Source organism: Lagopus muta, chromosome Z (genome assembly GCF_023343835.1).
Source record: "Lagopus muta isolate bLagMut1 chromosome Z, bLagMut1 primary, whole genome shotgun sequence".
Lineage (NCBI taxonomy): Eukaryota > Metazoa > Chordata > Aves > Galliformes > Phasianidae > Lagopus > Lagopus muta.
The window spans coordinates 13918681-13936267 of NC_064472.1; the positions used below are offsets into that span (position 1 = coordinate 13918681).

Sequence of the window (17587 nt, forward strand, 5' to 3'; positions counted from 1 at the left end):
TGAATTATCTGCTGAATATGAAGGAACAGCATATTTGGGGAATTTCTGAGTGTGTGACCCATGTTTATTCCCGCTTTCTAACACAGCGTTTCTAATCTTTTTCTTGGGGGCACAACACAAGCTTTGACAATGAGCCCATTGGGTATTGTTAGTCTTCATAACCGCTGGAAGCAAGAGAAAATCAACCGGAAATTTTCTCATAGAAAATGCGAAATGAAGAGTGACTTTTTAATTTGTGTCTTCAGAAAGGAAAATGTAGAAAACCAGTAGAGGTCATCAAGAAACTCTGAGGTTTTCTGATTAAGAAACAGAAAAAAAACTAAATTGCCTGTTATTCACCTTTAGATATCAATAGGAACAAATTCCCATATCCATAAAATAAATTAGTCTGATTTAAGAGAGACAAAATATTAATGAAGATTGCATTTCAAATACTTCATCCAGTCCCTTTATATCTCATTGTTCATCTTACACAATGACATCTCTGCAGGGCTCCTGTGTTCTTTTTCTTTCTAATGGTGTACTCCATCATTCCCGCTCTCCAACCCAGCCAGGTCCTGCCCTTTAGATGCCTTATGGACCCTTTCCCTCTCAGCTGCCTGCATGCAGGTTTTCAGCACAGCTCTGTGTCACATCACTGATGCCATGACATCACAATCCTTTCCCTGCTTGAATTGTCATCTGCTGTTTTCAGCCTCATATTTGCCTGGGTCAGAATGTACTTTATCTGTCCTGAAAATCTGGGGACATCTTATGTCATTTTAGAAAAGATATTAAGCCTTCCCAAAAGCAGAATGGAACAACAAAAAAATCCATCTGAATGCCTAACATTGGAGGGTAGGAAGTGGTATTATGAGTAGGTAGAAGTCTTTTTCAAAGTGGTAGGACTATTTAATAAATCCTTTGGACGCCAGCAGAGCATGAGGGAGAGGCATTTGTCAGTGGGAAAATTTGGGAGCAATATCTACACAATAGTTGGAGATTTTTTTTTTTTTTTTTTTTCTCAATTATTTTTCTCTACCAGATTTTATGGCAGCTCATCAATAACAACCTTTTCTGAGAAGCCCAAATCCCCCAAAGTCACAAAGTTGGCTTCAGGCTGTGTGTACCTACTCTCCCTGCTCTTTAAGCTGTCTAGACAGAAGACAGGCTGATCTGGGGACGATACAGCTGTGCCAGAGTAATATAGTGGCTAAGCTAGTAAATTCTGGGGAGATCAGAGTGGATTAACTTAAGAACAGGGCAATGCTTTGAGACTTAAGCCAGCATTCAGGAGGAAAAGAAGTGGCACAAATACAGAGCCAAAGCTGGCAGTGACAGCCACATCTGTACCCAGCAACAACTGATTGCTCATTGTACTCATGATGCTGCTGCACTCAAGATGTATCTCAATATTCACAGGTTTTGACGATTTTAGAAATAGCAAATATCACAAGGCTAAAAGACAAGCAGAAATCATGCCACTGAGTTCTTACTCACAGGGACAGGGGCAGTGAAGACTTAAGTAAAGTTGTGCTGTCATACGTGCCCACACAGACAGACTAGCTGCAGCCTGAACAGGGACTGCAGTATCTGTGGTTAGACAGGTAATGGGAGAAGATGATGTGCCAAAGCACTTCTAGTCCCTCCAGTAAGTGTGTTTATACATATGTATGAAGACACATACCTGCACGCACCAAGCTAATAAGGAATGCTTTTTTTCTTGGCACAGCTCTGCACATCCTGTCAGCCAAGAAAAAATGTAACTTTTACAGGAAAACCCAGGGCTGTTCTCAACCTGTTACACAGTAAATAACAGCATTGCACAATGAATGTTGATGCAGCAACTCGCAGAGGAGTTTCACAGACAAAACAAACAAGTAGCCAGGGATGATAATGAAATAAACTGGGATTTCACATCTATTTATGCAGAAATTATACCCAAGAAAAATAAATACTAGATGATTATCATAAGTCATCTTATGCCACCACATGCTGTACTTTGCAAACTTAAGAGAAGTTGAAGGAATACATAAAGCAAAAATTTCCCAATCTCACTGAGAGATCCCACATGACGGCTGTTAGATTTTGTTTATACTTCAAACTTGGAACATTCCTCTGTCCCTGAACACTGGCTCTTTGGACTTTTGTCTGTCCCTAATTCATGACAAAAAATTTCAAAACAGATATGAGCATTCACCAAGTCTAGGAATTCCTGGGAAAGATGAAATAGCCCATGTTTATACCAGAAAGTAAAACAGATCAGACGTTTTACAACCCCAGAGGCAATGGGGCTTGTGTTAGTTCACATCCAGCCAGCTAACCTCCTACCACAGGAAGAGCTATCCTGCTGGAAGCAGCCCTCGGTCCGTGTGGGTTATTGCATTGGACCCAAATGCAGTTTGGGGGAGGACTGGCTAGCACAGACCAAAACCATATTGAATAATTCAACAGGAAGAATAATCATGCACCCTTTCCTCAATCCTGTGCTCTAATGGTGTTTAGTCAGACACAAACAGAATACTTGACAGAGGACAGAAACATGCTCAGTCACCTGCAGTGTCACAGTGATCCAACTCTGTCTGCTGCTTCTGAGGACACGGGAATAAAGGCGTTCCACTCACAATAACCTGAACTTAGATGAGCAATGAAATCTGAAGTGCAACTGCTTAACAAAGTAATAGTTCAGAAATATTTCCAGAAAAATAACCTTTGCTAAGGATCAATTCAGAAGTGCCACTTACAAGGTCATTTTTTAATTCTGAGAGGGTCACTGCTAATGAATCCAAATACATCAGATTAAGCTTTGAAAATATCAGACTAAACCAACGCATTTGAAAGTTAAACCTATCACATTTAGAAGGTGTCATATCTGCAGAACTGTTGTAGAAGGTATCATATCTGCAGTATTGTTTCCTTCAATCCCCACTGTAGATCTTGTCTTTTGAATAGCTCAGTGCATGCCATTTCACAATTACAGGGACCAGGACACAGAAAGTAGAATTACTGGTCGTCTAGGCGTTTTCAGCTAAATCCTGACAAAAAGGCTTCACTCCCGTCTATTCTGAGATTTAGACAATAACACAGATATCTCCAGAACTGTCACTGTTAAAAGAGAAAAACATAAAATGAAGAGAAAAAAACCCTCAATCCCCCAACACTAACAAAAGGTGAGTTCACTTCTGCCTCCTGAAATCTAATGCATACTTGTTGAATCTGGCAACCTCACTGCTCTGTGTCATGGTTCTTTGTCTCTGCTCCTTGCGCAGCCCTTGGATGTGATTTTTTGCAGAAATATTTCTCCTGGTGCACTGCCCTGGTGAACCAATTCCATCATTCTGGTTAATTTTCAGTAATGCAGTCTAGCATTAACTGGCTCACATTTGGTTCAGAAATAATGTCACTGCCTGCAAGTGTGGTTCACATCTAACGAACATTTTAATGAACATTTTATTTTGGACCAGCAGTTAGTTTCAGGGCTTTTTTTTTTTTTTTTTCCTTCAACATAGTACAGTAATAATCTCAGGGAATGGGAGCACTTCAATTTCCCCTTGTGCTCTTATCCCAAGTCTTCAGCTGTAGTTGTGCAGATACGGTGGGATCCAACCTGTTGTTATTTTTCAAAATACAGTTATCCCTTAAGTGCAAGTGAAAGCCAGCATGGTTTCACCAGGGGAGGGTCGTGCTTAACCAATCTGGTGACCTTCTATGATGGAGTGACAGAATTGGTGGACAAGGGAAAGGCAACCGATGTCATTTACCTGGACTTGAGCAAGGCCTTTGACATGGTCCCCCACCACATCCTCATCTCCAAATTGGAGGGATGTGGATTTGATGGGTGGACAACCTGATGGATAAGCAATTGGTTGAAAGGCCACAGACAGAAGGTAGTCATCAATGGCTCTATGTCCAGGTGGAGGCCGGTAATGAGCAGCATCCCCCAGGGGTCTGTCTTGGGACCGGTGCTCTTCAACATCTTCATCAATGACATTGATATAGGAATCGAGTGCACCCTCAACAAGTTTGTGGTTTTAAGTTGAGGGAGGGGAGATTGAGGTTGGATGTCAGGGGGAAGTTCTTTACAGAGAGAGTGGTGAGGTGCTGGCACAGGCTACCCAGAGAGGTTTTGTGGATGCCCCGTCCCTGGAGGTGTTCAAGGCCAGATTGGATGGGGCCCTGGGCAGCCTGGTCTACTATTAAATGTGGAGGTTGATGGCCCTGCATGTGGCAGGGGGGTTGGAGCTTGATGATGCTTGAGGTCCCTTCCAACCCTGGCCACTCTGTGATTCTGTGATTCTGTGAAAGACAGCAGTAGACGGGATGCAGCAAACCTTATATCTGGCTGCTCTTGTAGGTGGAGGGCATCAATGGACTCTGATGAGGTCAATCTTGCTCCTGGAGGAAAGTGGCTGGTGGCAAATTCAGCCATTCATTTCTGAACAGACTGTGCCAATAGCACCAATGCACTTACATGTTATAACTTCCATTACCCTGATTGTATTGCATCACAAATGTTAATTGTGAAAATTAGGGGGAAAAAATCAAATGTTTTTAGTCAGTTCATATTTAAATCAATAATTGCTTATTTTGCTATGCCTCTCATTTTTCTCCAGCTGAACTGGTTTCCGGGAACAGATCCTGTAATTTCTGCTGTTATTTGCAATCACCTCCCTGTGGACTGATGACCTGAAACTGCAGCTTGGCTACTTTGCAGTGCCATATCAAAAGGACTTTCTGAGGCACAAATGAACAGTGAGTAGGCTGAGCAAACTGCAATTAATTTGATTTTTTCCCTGAGTAGTTTTTAACACATATGTTATATTGATCAGGTCTGGAAGACAGCATTTGATGGGATCAATCTGTTTATTAGGGGCATGAAATTCCTACTTGATGTCCCATTACCAGCAATCACCTGTGTATGATAGCTTTTGTACTTGATTTGTCTGAAAAGTAATATATTATTATGGGAGAAAGGCTCTGCTACCCTGAAAATTATGGGAGCAAAAAATTCTAAGAACAAAATGGGAGAGTCTGCTTACCTCTCTACAAAAATTTCTTGGTTTCCTTAAAGCTCATTTGTGTCCTATTAAAACTTCTTAACTATCAACTTAGGTCATAACTGGCCTCTAAGCAGAAAAAAGTAAAGGCTTCATCTAAAGTGATGTACTTTTTGGATCAAGACCGAAGCACTTCCTCCTGAAAAGTGCAAGTAAAAATGGCTGTGATTTCCAAGATTAAACAACCCAGTGCTGAAAATTAGAATGAGGATATAGATATAAAAAACCACACACAGAGAATTTTAAAAATAGAAGTATTCATGTTATATGTATTCATAGATATTGATTAGATATCTATGGCACAAATATATTGCATGTAGCCTAGCCACTTCCATCTCACTCCACATTAAACCTTTAGGGCCTAATTCGTCTGCCCTGTTTTCAGAAGTCATGCCCTCTAAGGGGGGTTACTCCTGTCCCTTGACTGAAATGGCAGCCAAAGATCACAGAATCACAGAATCACAGAAACACCGAAGTTGGAAAAGACCTTCAAGATCATCCAGTCCAACCATCCACACATCACCAATAGTTCTCACTAAACCATGTCCCTCAACACAACATCCAAACGTTCCTTGAACGGCTCCATGGTTGGTGACTGCACCACCTCCCTGGGCAGCCCATTCCACTGCCTGACCACTCTTTCAGACAAGCAGTATTTCCTAACGTCCAGCCTGAATCTTCCCTGGAGCAACTTGAAGCCATTCCCTCCAGTCCTATCACCAGTTACACGAGAGAAGAGGCCAACCCCCAGCTCACTACAGCCTCCTTCAGGTAGTTATGGAGAGCAGTAAGGTCTCCCCTGAGCCTCCTCTTCTCCACACTGAACAATCCCAGCTCCTCCAGCCTCATAAGCCCTGTGCTCCAGACCCCTCAGCAGTTTCGTTGCCCTTCTCTGGACACATTCCAGGGCCTCAATGTCTTTCTTGCAGTCAGGAGCCCAAAACTGGACACAGTACTTCAGGTAACTGGACACAGTAATGATGATTAGCTTGGATACATATGTACACTTTTAGGAGCATCTCATTCTCATAATCCAAGGAAGGAAGATCAGGTTACTCAAACCTCTCAGTGTCAGTTTGGATCTACCCATAGAGCCTGTTGTTAAATTAACAGTTAAATTTTAAGGGACAGTGTTATTTGTAGCATTTTATCCCATATGACCCCACCATCAGAGCTGAGTCAGTTCTGTCAGAGTTGTACTTGAAACCTCTCTTATCTGGCAATAACTACCTAAAGTGTAATGATCAGGGCTCTCTGAGCAGAAAATGTGAAGTAATGCCTCCTCCAAATTGCATTTTGAACTGGACCTACTGTGAATACTACGTTATGCCACTGTTGGAGATTCATTACTCAGTGCCAGCAAGGAAGCACTGGGATAACAGTGAACTCTGCAGAAACCCAGAGGGAACAACTGCTTGTTGCTACCTCTATCATTCTGTGCAAACACTTAACTTTGTATACACGTGTATTTTGCATATGTGTTAAGTAGTGACTGTCTTATTTTGCACCAACTCTTATGAGGTACTTAACTCTACGTAACAGTTGAAGTAAAGACAGCATATTCAGTACAAGATGTTTTCTCTCACTGAAGGAGAAATAGTAACTGAAATAATTACATAATGACCACTGTGAAAAGTTTGCCAGTCTACTACCCAAGCCAGTACCCACCCAATTTTTAACTTCATTGAAGCAAATTCTGAATTGTCCCTTTCTGAAGATACATGAAGATACATATTTAGTTCTTTTCTATATTTAGTCAAATTTTACTTTACAATTGCAAGCCCATACAAAAGCTCAGAACAGCAGCTGCTAATTATCCAGCTATCAAATCAAACCTCAACTGCTGAGTGTGTTCTACATACACTCAACATACAGTTGTGGTAGAGAAAAATTAAATATGGAATATTATGTGGAAGTTTTTGGATTGGTGGAAATTCTCACTGTATTCATTTTGAGTAATGTCTCTGCTCTGACGTTAAGAATGAATAGATGATATTTTTTTCTGTGCAGTGGAGAAGCTGCATTACTGAGGCATCTGTCCTTTGAGAACTGGTAAGCTCCTTGTGACTCTAGTTACCCTGACAGATTCAGTTAAGGTGTTGCTTCATTTTTCCCAATTATAATTTATGACCCAAGGCAGTGATCCATCAAACTAGATAACGTTACTTGGAGCTTACAGTGGCAAAGAGCAGACAGTTCCTGCCACCAGTGAACAGGAAATCTCTATCATTATCTAATATATATTATCACAATAGAAGAGAACTTACTCTAAGAAAAATATGAATGGTACAGGAAACATCCAAAAGCTGCAGTCTTTGATGTGAAGATTACGGACCTTATAGCAAAGCATAGCAATGAGTTTTAAGTCACTGCAAGTGCCATCTTCATCCTAATGAAACCAACAGCAGAACACCCACTAATTTCAGTGAACTGAAACATTCCTCTGGATTCAGGTTATGGCTAAATCACCACCTTACTAGTGAGTGGCACATGATGTCTCCATTCTGTGTCATAATACTAAACTGTAAAACTGAAACTATGGGTGTTGTCCCCATCAGCAAGAGAGAACACAAGTCTCAATGTGAATGCTTGCAACCACTCAGACTACTGATGTGAGAGAAATGGGGGCAGTCAGGTAGCTATGGTTTCCTTTTGTTTATCAGAAAAATAACTTAATCTTGCAATTTGTTATGATGAAAAGCATTAAGGAAAAAAAATTCCTCCCATCATGACAAACACTGCCAGACTGTCATGCTGGAATCAGAATCTGACAATGAAAAGCCAGTATTGAAGTTAGAGGGCCAGAAGCGAGATATCTTCAGTGCTTGTTGAGGGTGAGAAGGCACACACACCATTCTGAGTGATTACTCGCATGCAAAATGTGAACAGCAGTCAGAAATGAGGGTGAAAAACAGAAGCCAGGGACAATGAAATTTGCAACATTCCCCTGCACCATTGCCAGCATATCAGTATAAACCTTTGGTTGGACAAAAGAAAAATAGAAGTACAAGGGCAAAACTATTTTTTTATTAAAATCATTTTGACTACATTTTAATCAAGAAAATGTAATGCTTCATGCATTTAGCTGAACAATTCATTGTTTCTTTTCCTTGAGCTCCATCCAGTTCATAGTAACTGCTGTTGATTTATGGAAACTGGCAGCATCTCAAATGTGTAGGTTACGAGATCTCTTGGAGGGGAAATAATCATTTCATGTACAGCCCTTGCCCTACTCCCACATGACTCTAACCATCTCCTGGCCAGTTGTGACAGTTATACCTTGGACATGCCATTCACAGATGGACACTTTTTTGGATGCCTCTCCCCTGCCACCCCCTGATTTTCATTGTTTGTCTCACTGCTAGTGGAGGAAAGGAACTGCCAACTTTCCCTTGCTTGGAAGGCAAGTTGCTAATCCTCCACCTTGTAAAATCCCGAGTCTGAGGATCAAAACGAACAAACAAAACCAGAAAGCAGACTCTTCTCCCTTCAGTTACACTGATTAAAAAAACTCATGGTTTTGAAAGCTTCGCTGAACCACTCTATATTTGTAGTTTTCAGTATTTTGTATTGCTCCTTGAATTTGCATAGTGAGTGCCCGTACAAGTAGACTCATTTGTAACTCTGTTATGTGTCAGAAGAAATATGAAGATTTTCTCCTCAGTGTAAGAAGGACATGGAGCTGTTGGAGCAGGTCCAGAGGAGGGCCAAGAGCACCCCCTCTACGAGGACAGGCAGGGAGCCTTGGGGCTCTTCAGCCTGGAGAAGTGAAGGCTCCAAGGAGACATTATAGTGGCCGTCCAGTACCAGAAGGGGGCCTCCAGGAAAGTTGGGGAGGGACTTTTTATAAGGGCATACAGCAACAGGATGAAGGAAAATGTTTTTAAACTGGAAGAGAGTAGATTTTGACTAGATATTAGGAAGATATTCTTTACTATGATGATGGTGAGACACTGGAACAGGTCATCCAGTGAGGCTGTGGATGTCCCCTCCCCAGAAGCATTCAAGACTGGATGGGGCTGTGAGCAAATTGGTCTAGAGGGAGGTGTCCCTGCCTATAGCAGGGTGTTGGAACTAGATGATCTTCTAAACCAAGCCATTCTATGATTAATTCTATGATTCTATGTTGAAGTGCCCTGTCTGTCCAGTGGGCTCTCAGCCAGTCAGACAACCAGGATGCAGAGCAGTTACCAGAGAAGAGACAGAGCAACAAATGGTTGTGGAAAGGAGGAGTCTTGTCCAACACCAGAGAGACCAGAGGCAGAGCTCTCCTTTCTTTTTTCCTATTTTCTCCCTTCCCTCCCTCTGTCCATGCAGAATTATTGACAACAATAGCAGTCCTCATACCCTACATTCAAGTCATTTTCAAACTGAAATAAAAATCCCATTGCCACTCTTCTTCCATTAAATTAGCTCATTTTAAAAATTATTATTATTGCATCCTTCTTGAGTTCATTTGTCCTTTTACAACCAGTTGAGTTTTCCCTATGGTGGTTTACCCCATTGTGGTGGGATGGCAGTGGTGGTGGCCACTGGGAGAGCCATTGATTTATCCCAGGCAGCTCCCCTCCTCCAGCACCTCCAGTTTGATGCCAGCACACTTCATGGCTGCCAGCACACAGTGACTGACTGTCTTCCTTCTCCCTGTTGACTCCATTCGGATGCAGTGAAGCTGGCTCTCTTCTCTGGGGCACTGGTAAGGCATTAGGCAGGAGCACTGCATCTGTGATTCTGGCAAAGAATGTGTTGGAGTTTTAGCTGCAAATTTTATGACTAAAAACGTGTTATTACTTTATAGTTTGACAACCTTTCAAAAGCCAACAGGGAAAAAAGCTATTGCAGGTTCATGATACCTTACAGTATACTTAAGGTACATGGTATCTTACGGTCAGAAAGCTTAGTGCATGCACTAGGTAGCAGGACATTGGGAAGCAGAGACAATAGAAGCTTTATGTATCAGTTTTTGCAACACTGACTACAGCAGCAGAAATGAAGTATCTAACTATTTTTATCCACTAGTTTACCTTGACCTTTCTTCTAAACAAAAATATATTAAGCTGACTTTCTGTTTGCAATTATCTTTGCACACAATGTTGCTGTGAAATGGAGTCTTAAGGTCTGTATTGTGCCAGCTCCTATTTCATTAGAGCTCCCTTTATGAATGCTAAACTACCTGCCTGCTGGCCTGTGGTAAAACTCAGTCCTGCCGGTTATTTCATTACCTATTTCTGATCTAATCAGATTCTGACTCTTTACATTCTTTCCCAGAAATTCCCTGGGCAGGAAACTAAATTCCTGCCTCCCCTTTCTTAAAACAAATGAAAAACATGCATTTTACTCAGTTCAGCTTCTTTCGCATGGTACTTCTGTATCTTCTGCCTCTGTGTTGATACAATCATGACACAGTAGTTGATACAACTACTAATTAACTTCCATTTCCTAATTGTGCATACTCATGGACAAGAATATTGGTGAGGAATTTTTTCCAGTTAAAACCTCTTGAGTACCACAATGAAAATTTAATGTCTTTTTCTCCCAGGGACTCTTGCTTACTGCACAGGGCTCCTCTGTGGGTCTCAGATAAAAACACTGAGATGATGGCACCGAATCCAGCCTTAATCCAGTTTCATGGTGGGAACAGAGCTAGGCTTCTTAGGGGTTCTGGAATAAATAAGCTAAGTGTTTTTTGAAATCATAGTCATCTACAGAGGAGCCCACCCTGCCGTGCCCCCTGAAGGGCACACCTGATCCTAGTCAGTGCTTCAGCCCCATTTGAAGCAATACCTTGTGCAGTAGTTTTAAGCCACATCCTTCAAATCCGTGCTGTATAAATCATCTTGCAAAACAGAGGTTTTAAGATTGCTTCACATTGCTTTTTCTTTTTTTTTTTTTTTTTTTCCCCACAAGCAGAGGAAGTGTGATTGGACCATATTCGTCTCTGGAAGCAAGCAGAGGAATGAGTGTGGCTGCCACTCAGCCTTCTCCTGGCAGGCGTATGATGTGCATGAAGCAATCCAATACCTCAGACATTTACAGGAAATCCTACTGCTGTTATCACAGAGTTACAAAGTAAATAGCCAAGTTGCACAACAGTGTTTATAAAATAATCCTCTTAGGGATTTCACCAAACAGCTTAGCTAGTTCATTAAAACTCTTAATAAGCACAGCTTTCACTCAGAGGTATTTGCACATTTTACCATTAAAATCCCATTAAGACTGATGGCCCCTGTCTTGCTAAGTAGTTTTATGATTAGTTTCATAATTTAATTATATGCTATAGAAGGTGTGTCCCAGATTTACTCCTGAAGTACAAGCAGGTGGTTACAGTAGACTTACAGGGAATAGGTGATAACATTTCTGGCTGCATCTCTGTAATTAAAGATACAAATATTAATTCTCCCTAAGCAGTTCCCTTAATCTTCAAATTTCTTCTATCCCTTACTAATGGAAAGTGGCCATACCACTTTTGCCTGAGAGAAGACACATATCTGAATGTAACACATGTTAGTAGGGATGCAGCACTGAACCCACTTCCACATTCCTCTGACCATAACTTGCTGAAGTGGGCCACAATGCCTGTAAATCCCATTCTTACACAGTGAAGGAGCCAGCACATTTTAATTTCAGTGCCTGTGGACAGGGATAAATTCAGAAGCCATACCTGGACATTCCTCCCAGTCATAGCAGGTGTCATAGCCACAGGGCACTTTCTTCAAGCTTTCTGCAGAGAGCTTTGCCCTTTCAATAGCCCAGTGTAAGTCGGAACTGCTGTGGCAAGGGCCAGCATGCAAAAAGTGAAATGACTGCTCTCCAAGGCACTTTTCAGCTGAAAACTGACAGCTGGGTTTCGTCACATGCTGTTCAGAAAGAGCATGTAGGACACAGATGTCTTCTGAGTAGTGGCTGCCCCAAGGAAGAAGAATAATTATTTTAACAGACTGTCATGCAAGTCCATACTTTAAAAACTCCAACAACGTAAAATGAAAAACAGCAAGTCCATGACAGGCTAGATATCTGTCTAAAGACCTAAGGCTGTCATAGCTATTGAAGTGTCTGGTCCTTGAGAAGGCCCAAGTGCAGCATAGTGCTGTGAGCTGAAGAAGCTTTGGTCCCAGCCACAAGATACAAAGCCAAGGATGTGCTTGGAAAAGGAAACAGGAGGTACTGTTATCTCCATAAGGCACAGGGCACTTCCAATGACCCTATGTTAACCTGGTTCATACTCAAGCCATATTCATCTTTCTAATTTTCAGCCCTACACCACACCTCTAACCTGTCCAGCCACTTACTAAAAATTCTCTGGGATAATCCTTTATTCACTGGAAGGCTCGAAGGTCTGTGCAGGTTGTGTTCTGCTAAGAGACAATAAGTCCAAGTCTTACATATTTTCTTATGCTCTCAATATTGAAATATATAGTGTACTTTTACACCATGTTCACCTGGACAAGCACAAGTAGTATGGCACATTAAGGTAAGGTGATGACTATGAAAGTGTAGAAGTTGAAGGAAAAAGGAAGGAAGAAGAGTTGGGATGTCCAGGAGCAGATGACAATGGCACGAGATTAGAAAGACTCTGGTGTGCCATATGGTTAATTTTCATTTTATTTCATTGACTGTGAAGAGGGCTGCAATCTACATGCAGGGCCATAACAGGTTAGAGACCAGGAATCTTCAGATTGCTGTGTTTTGTTACTCTTTATTTTGTCTTCACAATGGACTTTCTGTCTGCCATTGGGGAAACTGTGACTTTTCTTTTTCAAATGGAGCTTTAACTTACCCACAGTCCTCTTCTGGATTCATGCAAACACACTCAGACCCAACCTGTTTTTGTCCTGGATTGCAAAATCCTCTAATCTTAGTTTGCTCATCTGAAACAAGAGAGTTCTTGTAACTGGAAACATAATTAGCAGAAATTACTTAGACTTCTACTGCCAGGACTAAATTGTATTTATTTCCATTTATCCTGCACCTCTTCATCAGGTGCAATGACTGGCTTTCCACAAGTATGGGTACGTCTTCGCAAGAATCGCTGGAAAAACTTACATACAAAGTTTCAAAAGAATGAGTTATCCTGCTAAATTTCATTAAGCATTGCTAATACAGCTTTCTCCCCTCAATATTACAGTTTCAGTATTGCAATTTCATGATCAAAATGTGAAATATGTTGCACTCAAAAATTCTGATAATAAATATTATTCTAATAATTTAATGAACAGTTGCAATGCATTTGAAAACTAGTAAGCCACATTCTAGCTCTATCTAGTTATAATAAAACCATGCTGAGGATACCAGGACTACAGGAATAATAATGCACCTGAAGAGATACTAACCTTTTTCACATGTAATAGACCCCAGAATAGAAGGAAACCAGGACAGGTCTTTTCCACAAGTATATTGTGTTTGACCAGTGACTACAAACCCAGCTCGACAGCTTAGCTTCACAGTTTCACCAATGATGTAGTGTTGCTTAAATGGGGAAATTTCAACACTGTCAGATGTTGGTGGCCTCAGGCATAATGAGGCTGTATTAAAAAAGAAAAGAATATAATTCTAGCTGTTTTCATGGCATAGGAATATTTATAGCAAGACATAATGCTTCAGGTGAAGAGCCATTAAGGCACACACAATAACACCAAACACTTGATTGACATTCAAAAATAATATTTGTCATAATTAAGTCTAGATATTTTCAATGCATGTCAATGTTTTTTATAAAAGTAATTTTTGATCAATAACTAAATAACTACAATCCATTACTAATGTATGCTAGTAAGAGTAATTTAATTTCGGTTTGATAAATACAAATGGTATTTACAGAATATTTTAATCTTGCTTTTGTAAAAGAAGCTATTGACAAAGCAATTAAAATTAATGGCGTTGAAGAACTTGTGAGTATAATCAGACTTTTTTTTTAATAAAATGAATAGTAAGTCAATAAAATTACACTGAGTTTAACAAGCTATTGGAAACTCTCCTGTTAGCAAGACCAGGCCAGTTCTCACCTATAGCTGTTGAAAAGACTTGTCCGTAAGCAGTTTGAGGCATTCATTTCTTATGGGGATTTTAGAGACATAATTAATTTAATACAAAAAATGGTAGTCAGATTCCTCCAAGAACACTTTGTTCAGCTTAATTGTCAAAGATTGTTATTATAAATCTGAGTATAAGAGATGAGTACTTGCTTCTCTCAGAGATATTTAAAACTAGAAGAGAGAAAGGCCTCATAAAACTGAGTGTTTTCTAAAACATTTAACATCGCAATATTCTTACAAAGCACACAGCAGCAACACTTTGAAGTTCAAAGAGGAACAATGTAATGACTCAGTAGGTTTTTGTCATGCCTAGTGTGAATGCTTTAAGTACCTTATTAAAATGCTGTCTTTTCAGATATCATTACAGATTTATTTGTTAAAACCTGTATTATAGTCTATTTTGTGTATTTTTCCATGACTTGTTTTGTTGCTGAACAAAACTAGTTTTTCTTACGTTGGCATTCAATAGGTTGTTGTGTCCAAGTTTGATCAGGCAAACATCGGAGGAACTGATAGCCACTGAGAACATGACCGCTCACACAGGCAATTTCAGCTTCTTCTCCCACTGCATACTGGTTCTTTTCATTCTGCCATAATAAAGCCCCCAAAAATAAAAAGACTATAAAAAATCTTGAATAAAAATAGACATTGTCAAACAAATCAGTGCTTAAAGTCCTGCAGCAAATGCTTTTCCTTTTCTGAAAGAGTCGTCCAGTCACCTACAGAATATTTGTCCAGCCATACTAAATAAAGCCATGGTTACAAAATATTCAAAGATCAGTTCAGGATAGGTTTCACTTTGCCTTTGATTCACTTGCTTATAGATGGTGGTGAACTGGAGTCCCATAACATGCTATACACAGCAACATTGTCACTAGCACACTTATTAGCTTGGGTATCAATCTAGCAAAGAGACTGTAACTAGTATGTTTTCCTTCCATCTCAATCATTTTTCATGCTCACCCTTATAAACCCATTTTCTGGTGGGTCTGGCCTGGAGCATCCAGTCTCAAGCTCACCAATCACAATATCCACTTCTCTTTTTGCTTCATCATCATTAATACAAGGAGCTCCTCTGAAAAGTAAAAATTGCTGGTAAGGATTCATCTTAAGCAGCTGTCAAAAAACAACAGCATAATGTCAGAAGTTTTGGTCAGATATGCTTGGAGTATTTTCCTCAAAAAAAAAAAAAGTGGTAAGAAGACAGGTAAGACAGGTAAGAAGACAGTTTGGTTAGGTTTATGAGTAATAATGTTGTGATACAGTAGGTTTTTGCCATGTCTAGTGTGAACACTTAAAATACCCCCTTAAAATGTTTATATGGTCATAACCCAATCATTGCATTCAGTCAGTGGTTACAGGAGGCTTGTTTTCTATCAGTGTGGAGCTGTAAAGCCTAGTCTCTGAGGCAAGTAACAAAGAACCACATGGTCCATTGCTTTTCATCCTCTCTCCTATTGCTCCATAATCTCCTCTGCTGTCATTACAGCAAGGATAATGAAAATACTGGCTCATCTGTTTCTGCATGTGATTCTCAGCAGAAAAGTTGAACCTGTTCAAAATCTTATTCTTGAAGATGCAAGGAACTGAGCCTCTTTTGGGGCTGGAATTATGATTTCATGATGAAACCATGCAAAACTTGTACATTAGATGAAATCAAGGCAGGAATATGAAAAGCTTTTTAATTTCAGAGAAATTTTCTCCAAGGCAATGAGCTCAGACTTAAACCTTTAAGAGGATGTGAAATAAAAAATAAAGAAACTGCCAGCTCCTGTGAGTGTAAGAAGATGACTTCTCCATAGCTCTGGCCAGGAAGCCATAAAGAAGTTTAAGAGATCTACAGACATACTTTAGGATGTAAATAATCAGCCATTTTCTGGAATAAACAATGAGTAAATCTCAACCTGAAGCAAGTTACAAAAATTTTCAAATATTTCCTTTTCTCAGCCCGTACCACGTAAGTTCAGAAACGGGAGCTGTTTGCCACTTCTCCTTGGTCACAAAACCACTCTGGAGGGCTCTGTAACTCTGCCTTATGACTGAAGAGTCTTTTGATCAACCATCTTCTTACTTGTCCATGAACACAGAGATGTAACAGTCCTCCTCTTCTTCCTGTTCACCCTTGCAAGGTTTTCCACCGTTTATTGGGGATGGGTTATTACATTCCCGGGTCCTTCTTCTCTTGAAAGAAGCATCACATGAGCTCCATTCAGACCAGCAACCCCAGCGACCATCTACAGCAACTGCAAGAAATAAAAGAAAGCCCGATTTTTTTCAAAAAATATCATATATAGAACTTCTTAGTCAACATATTAGAGAGATAATCTCTACCATAATGGTAAATTCATAGTAGCCATTTTCAGAGGATTTAAAATTGTTAATGTTAACAGAGTAGATTATGTTGAGAATGTGAGGTTTTCCAAAGAGATAGGCAAATTTCAGATTGCTTCAGGAGAGGCCTTTCTTTCCAGTTTTCTTTGCAGGTCACATTTAAATCCAGAAGCAGTATTCTACTTCATGCACAGATGTTTGCATTTTCATGGTACTGACAACTACCTCAGATAACTCATAAAAGGGTAAGCTATCAAATTAAATATGAACTCTAAAACTAAGTCTAAACACCAAATCTACTTCCCACACAAACTGAATTAAAATATCACTGTCTTTTCTCACCCACCAGGCTATTTGCCTGTGCCACCACAAAGCATTACATAAGAATTATTATTTACACACCATTTCTGTTCTTCGTGACATACATTATCCACATCCATATCTTTATTTGCATATCTTATATTGTTTCTTTTTGAAGCACGTAGTTGTTGAGATACTTTTTCTTTTAACAAAAGCAACATAATAATACATTAATTCTATTTTCTACATGAATGCCAAATTCTTTTGAAAAAACTTCTTTTGTGTGAAATGATTTTTTTCAGAATTATGACTTGGTTCCCTATCCTTAAGACATTTCAAATAGATTTTTCCTTCTACACTATAATTAACAACTTTTATATCCATTAGATATTTTATCTTAAGCAAAGTAGGCCATAAGGAAACTAAGGAATGGATTTCTTAGTTTTTGCATCAAATATCTTTGGTCCTAATTTCATTCTTTTTGCTAAACAACTTATTTCATACTATCTCATTAGTGTAGCTTAGGGATTTTTTTATCACGTCTTTTAATTTCTTTTAAATGCTATGCTTACTCTGTATTATTTTCTATTAGTAGTTGCCCCTTTATTTTAATACCTTCTGATCACCACAATGGGGTAAGAAGTTGCATGAATTTTGGAAGGGAAGATTACATCATATTTGTCTTTGACTAAATTGACAGGATTCTTAGGTAAAAGTTATGAAATGATTATATCAACTTTTTATTATCAATTGATGATATCAAGGTTTTGTTTTGTTTTGTTTTGTTTTAAAATAACTGGTAAGGATGTAACAGTTTGACAACACTGACTCTGGACCTGGACAGCTGTGTTCAGCTGTGGACAGCCCTTCCCCACATGGCTGATGCTT

At 39.8% G+C, this 17587-nt stretch overlaps 2 protein-coding genes across 5 annotated transcripts in view; one reads left to right on the forward strand and one right to left on the reverse strand.

Moving 5' to 3' along the window:
* Window positions 1–17587, forward strand: part of GHR (growth hormone receptor) — a 996322-nt gene that overhangs the window by 383701 nt on the left and 595034 nt on the right. The gene's annotated exons all lie outside the window — the stretch shown is intronic.
* C6 (complement C6) overlaps window positions 7844–17587 on the reverse strand; it is a 29897-nt gene continuing 20153 nt past the window's right edge. For 2 of the 3 annotated variants that reach the window (XM_048930888.1, XM_048930890.1), the window contains exons 13-19: window positions 16140–16311; window positions 15032–15143; window positions 14523–14655; window positions 13367–13558; window positions 12814–12904; window positions 11698–11939; window positions 7845–9767 (exon numbers count right to left, since the gene is read on the reverse strand). In XM_048930888.1, the coding sequence (XP_048786845.1) occupies window positions 9586–9767; window positions 11698–11939; window positions 12814–12904; window positions 13367–13558; window positions 14523–14655; window positions 15032–15143; window positions 16140–16311 (1124 nt within the window). In that variant the 3' untranslated portion in view covers window positions 7845–9585. Of the gene's footprint in view, window positions 9768–11697; window positions 11940–12813; window positions 12905–13366; window positions 13559–14522; window positions 14656–15031; window positions 15144–16139; window positions 16312–17587 lie in introns of all 3 variants that reach the window. The other variant, XM_048930891.1, reaches the window with a different exon arrangement.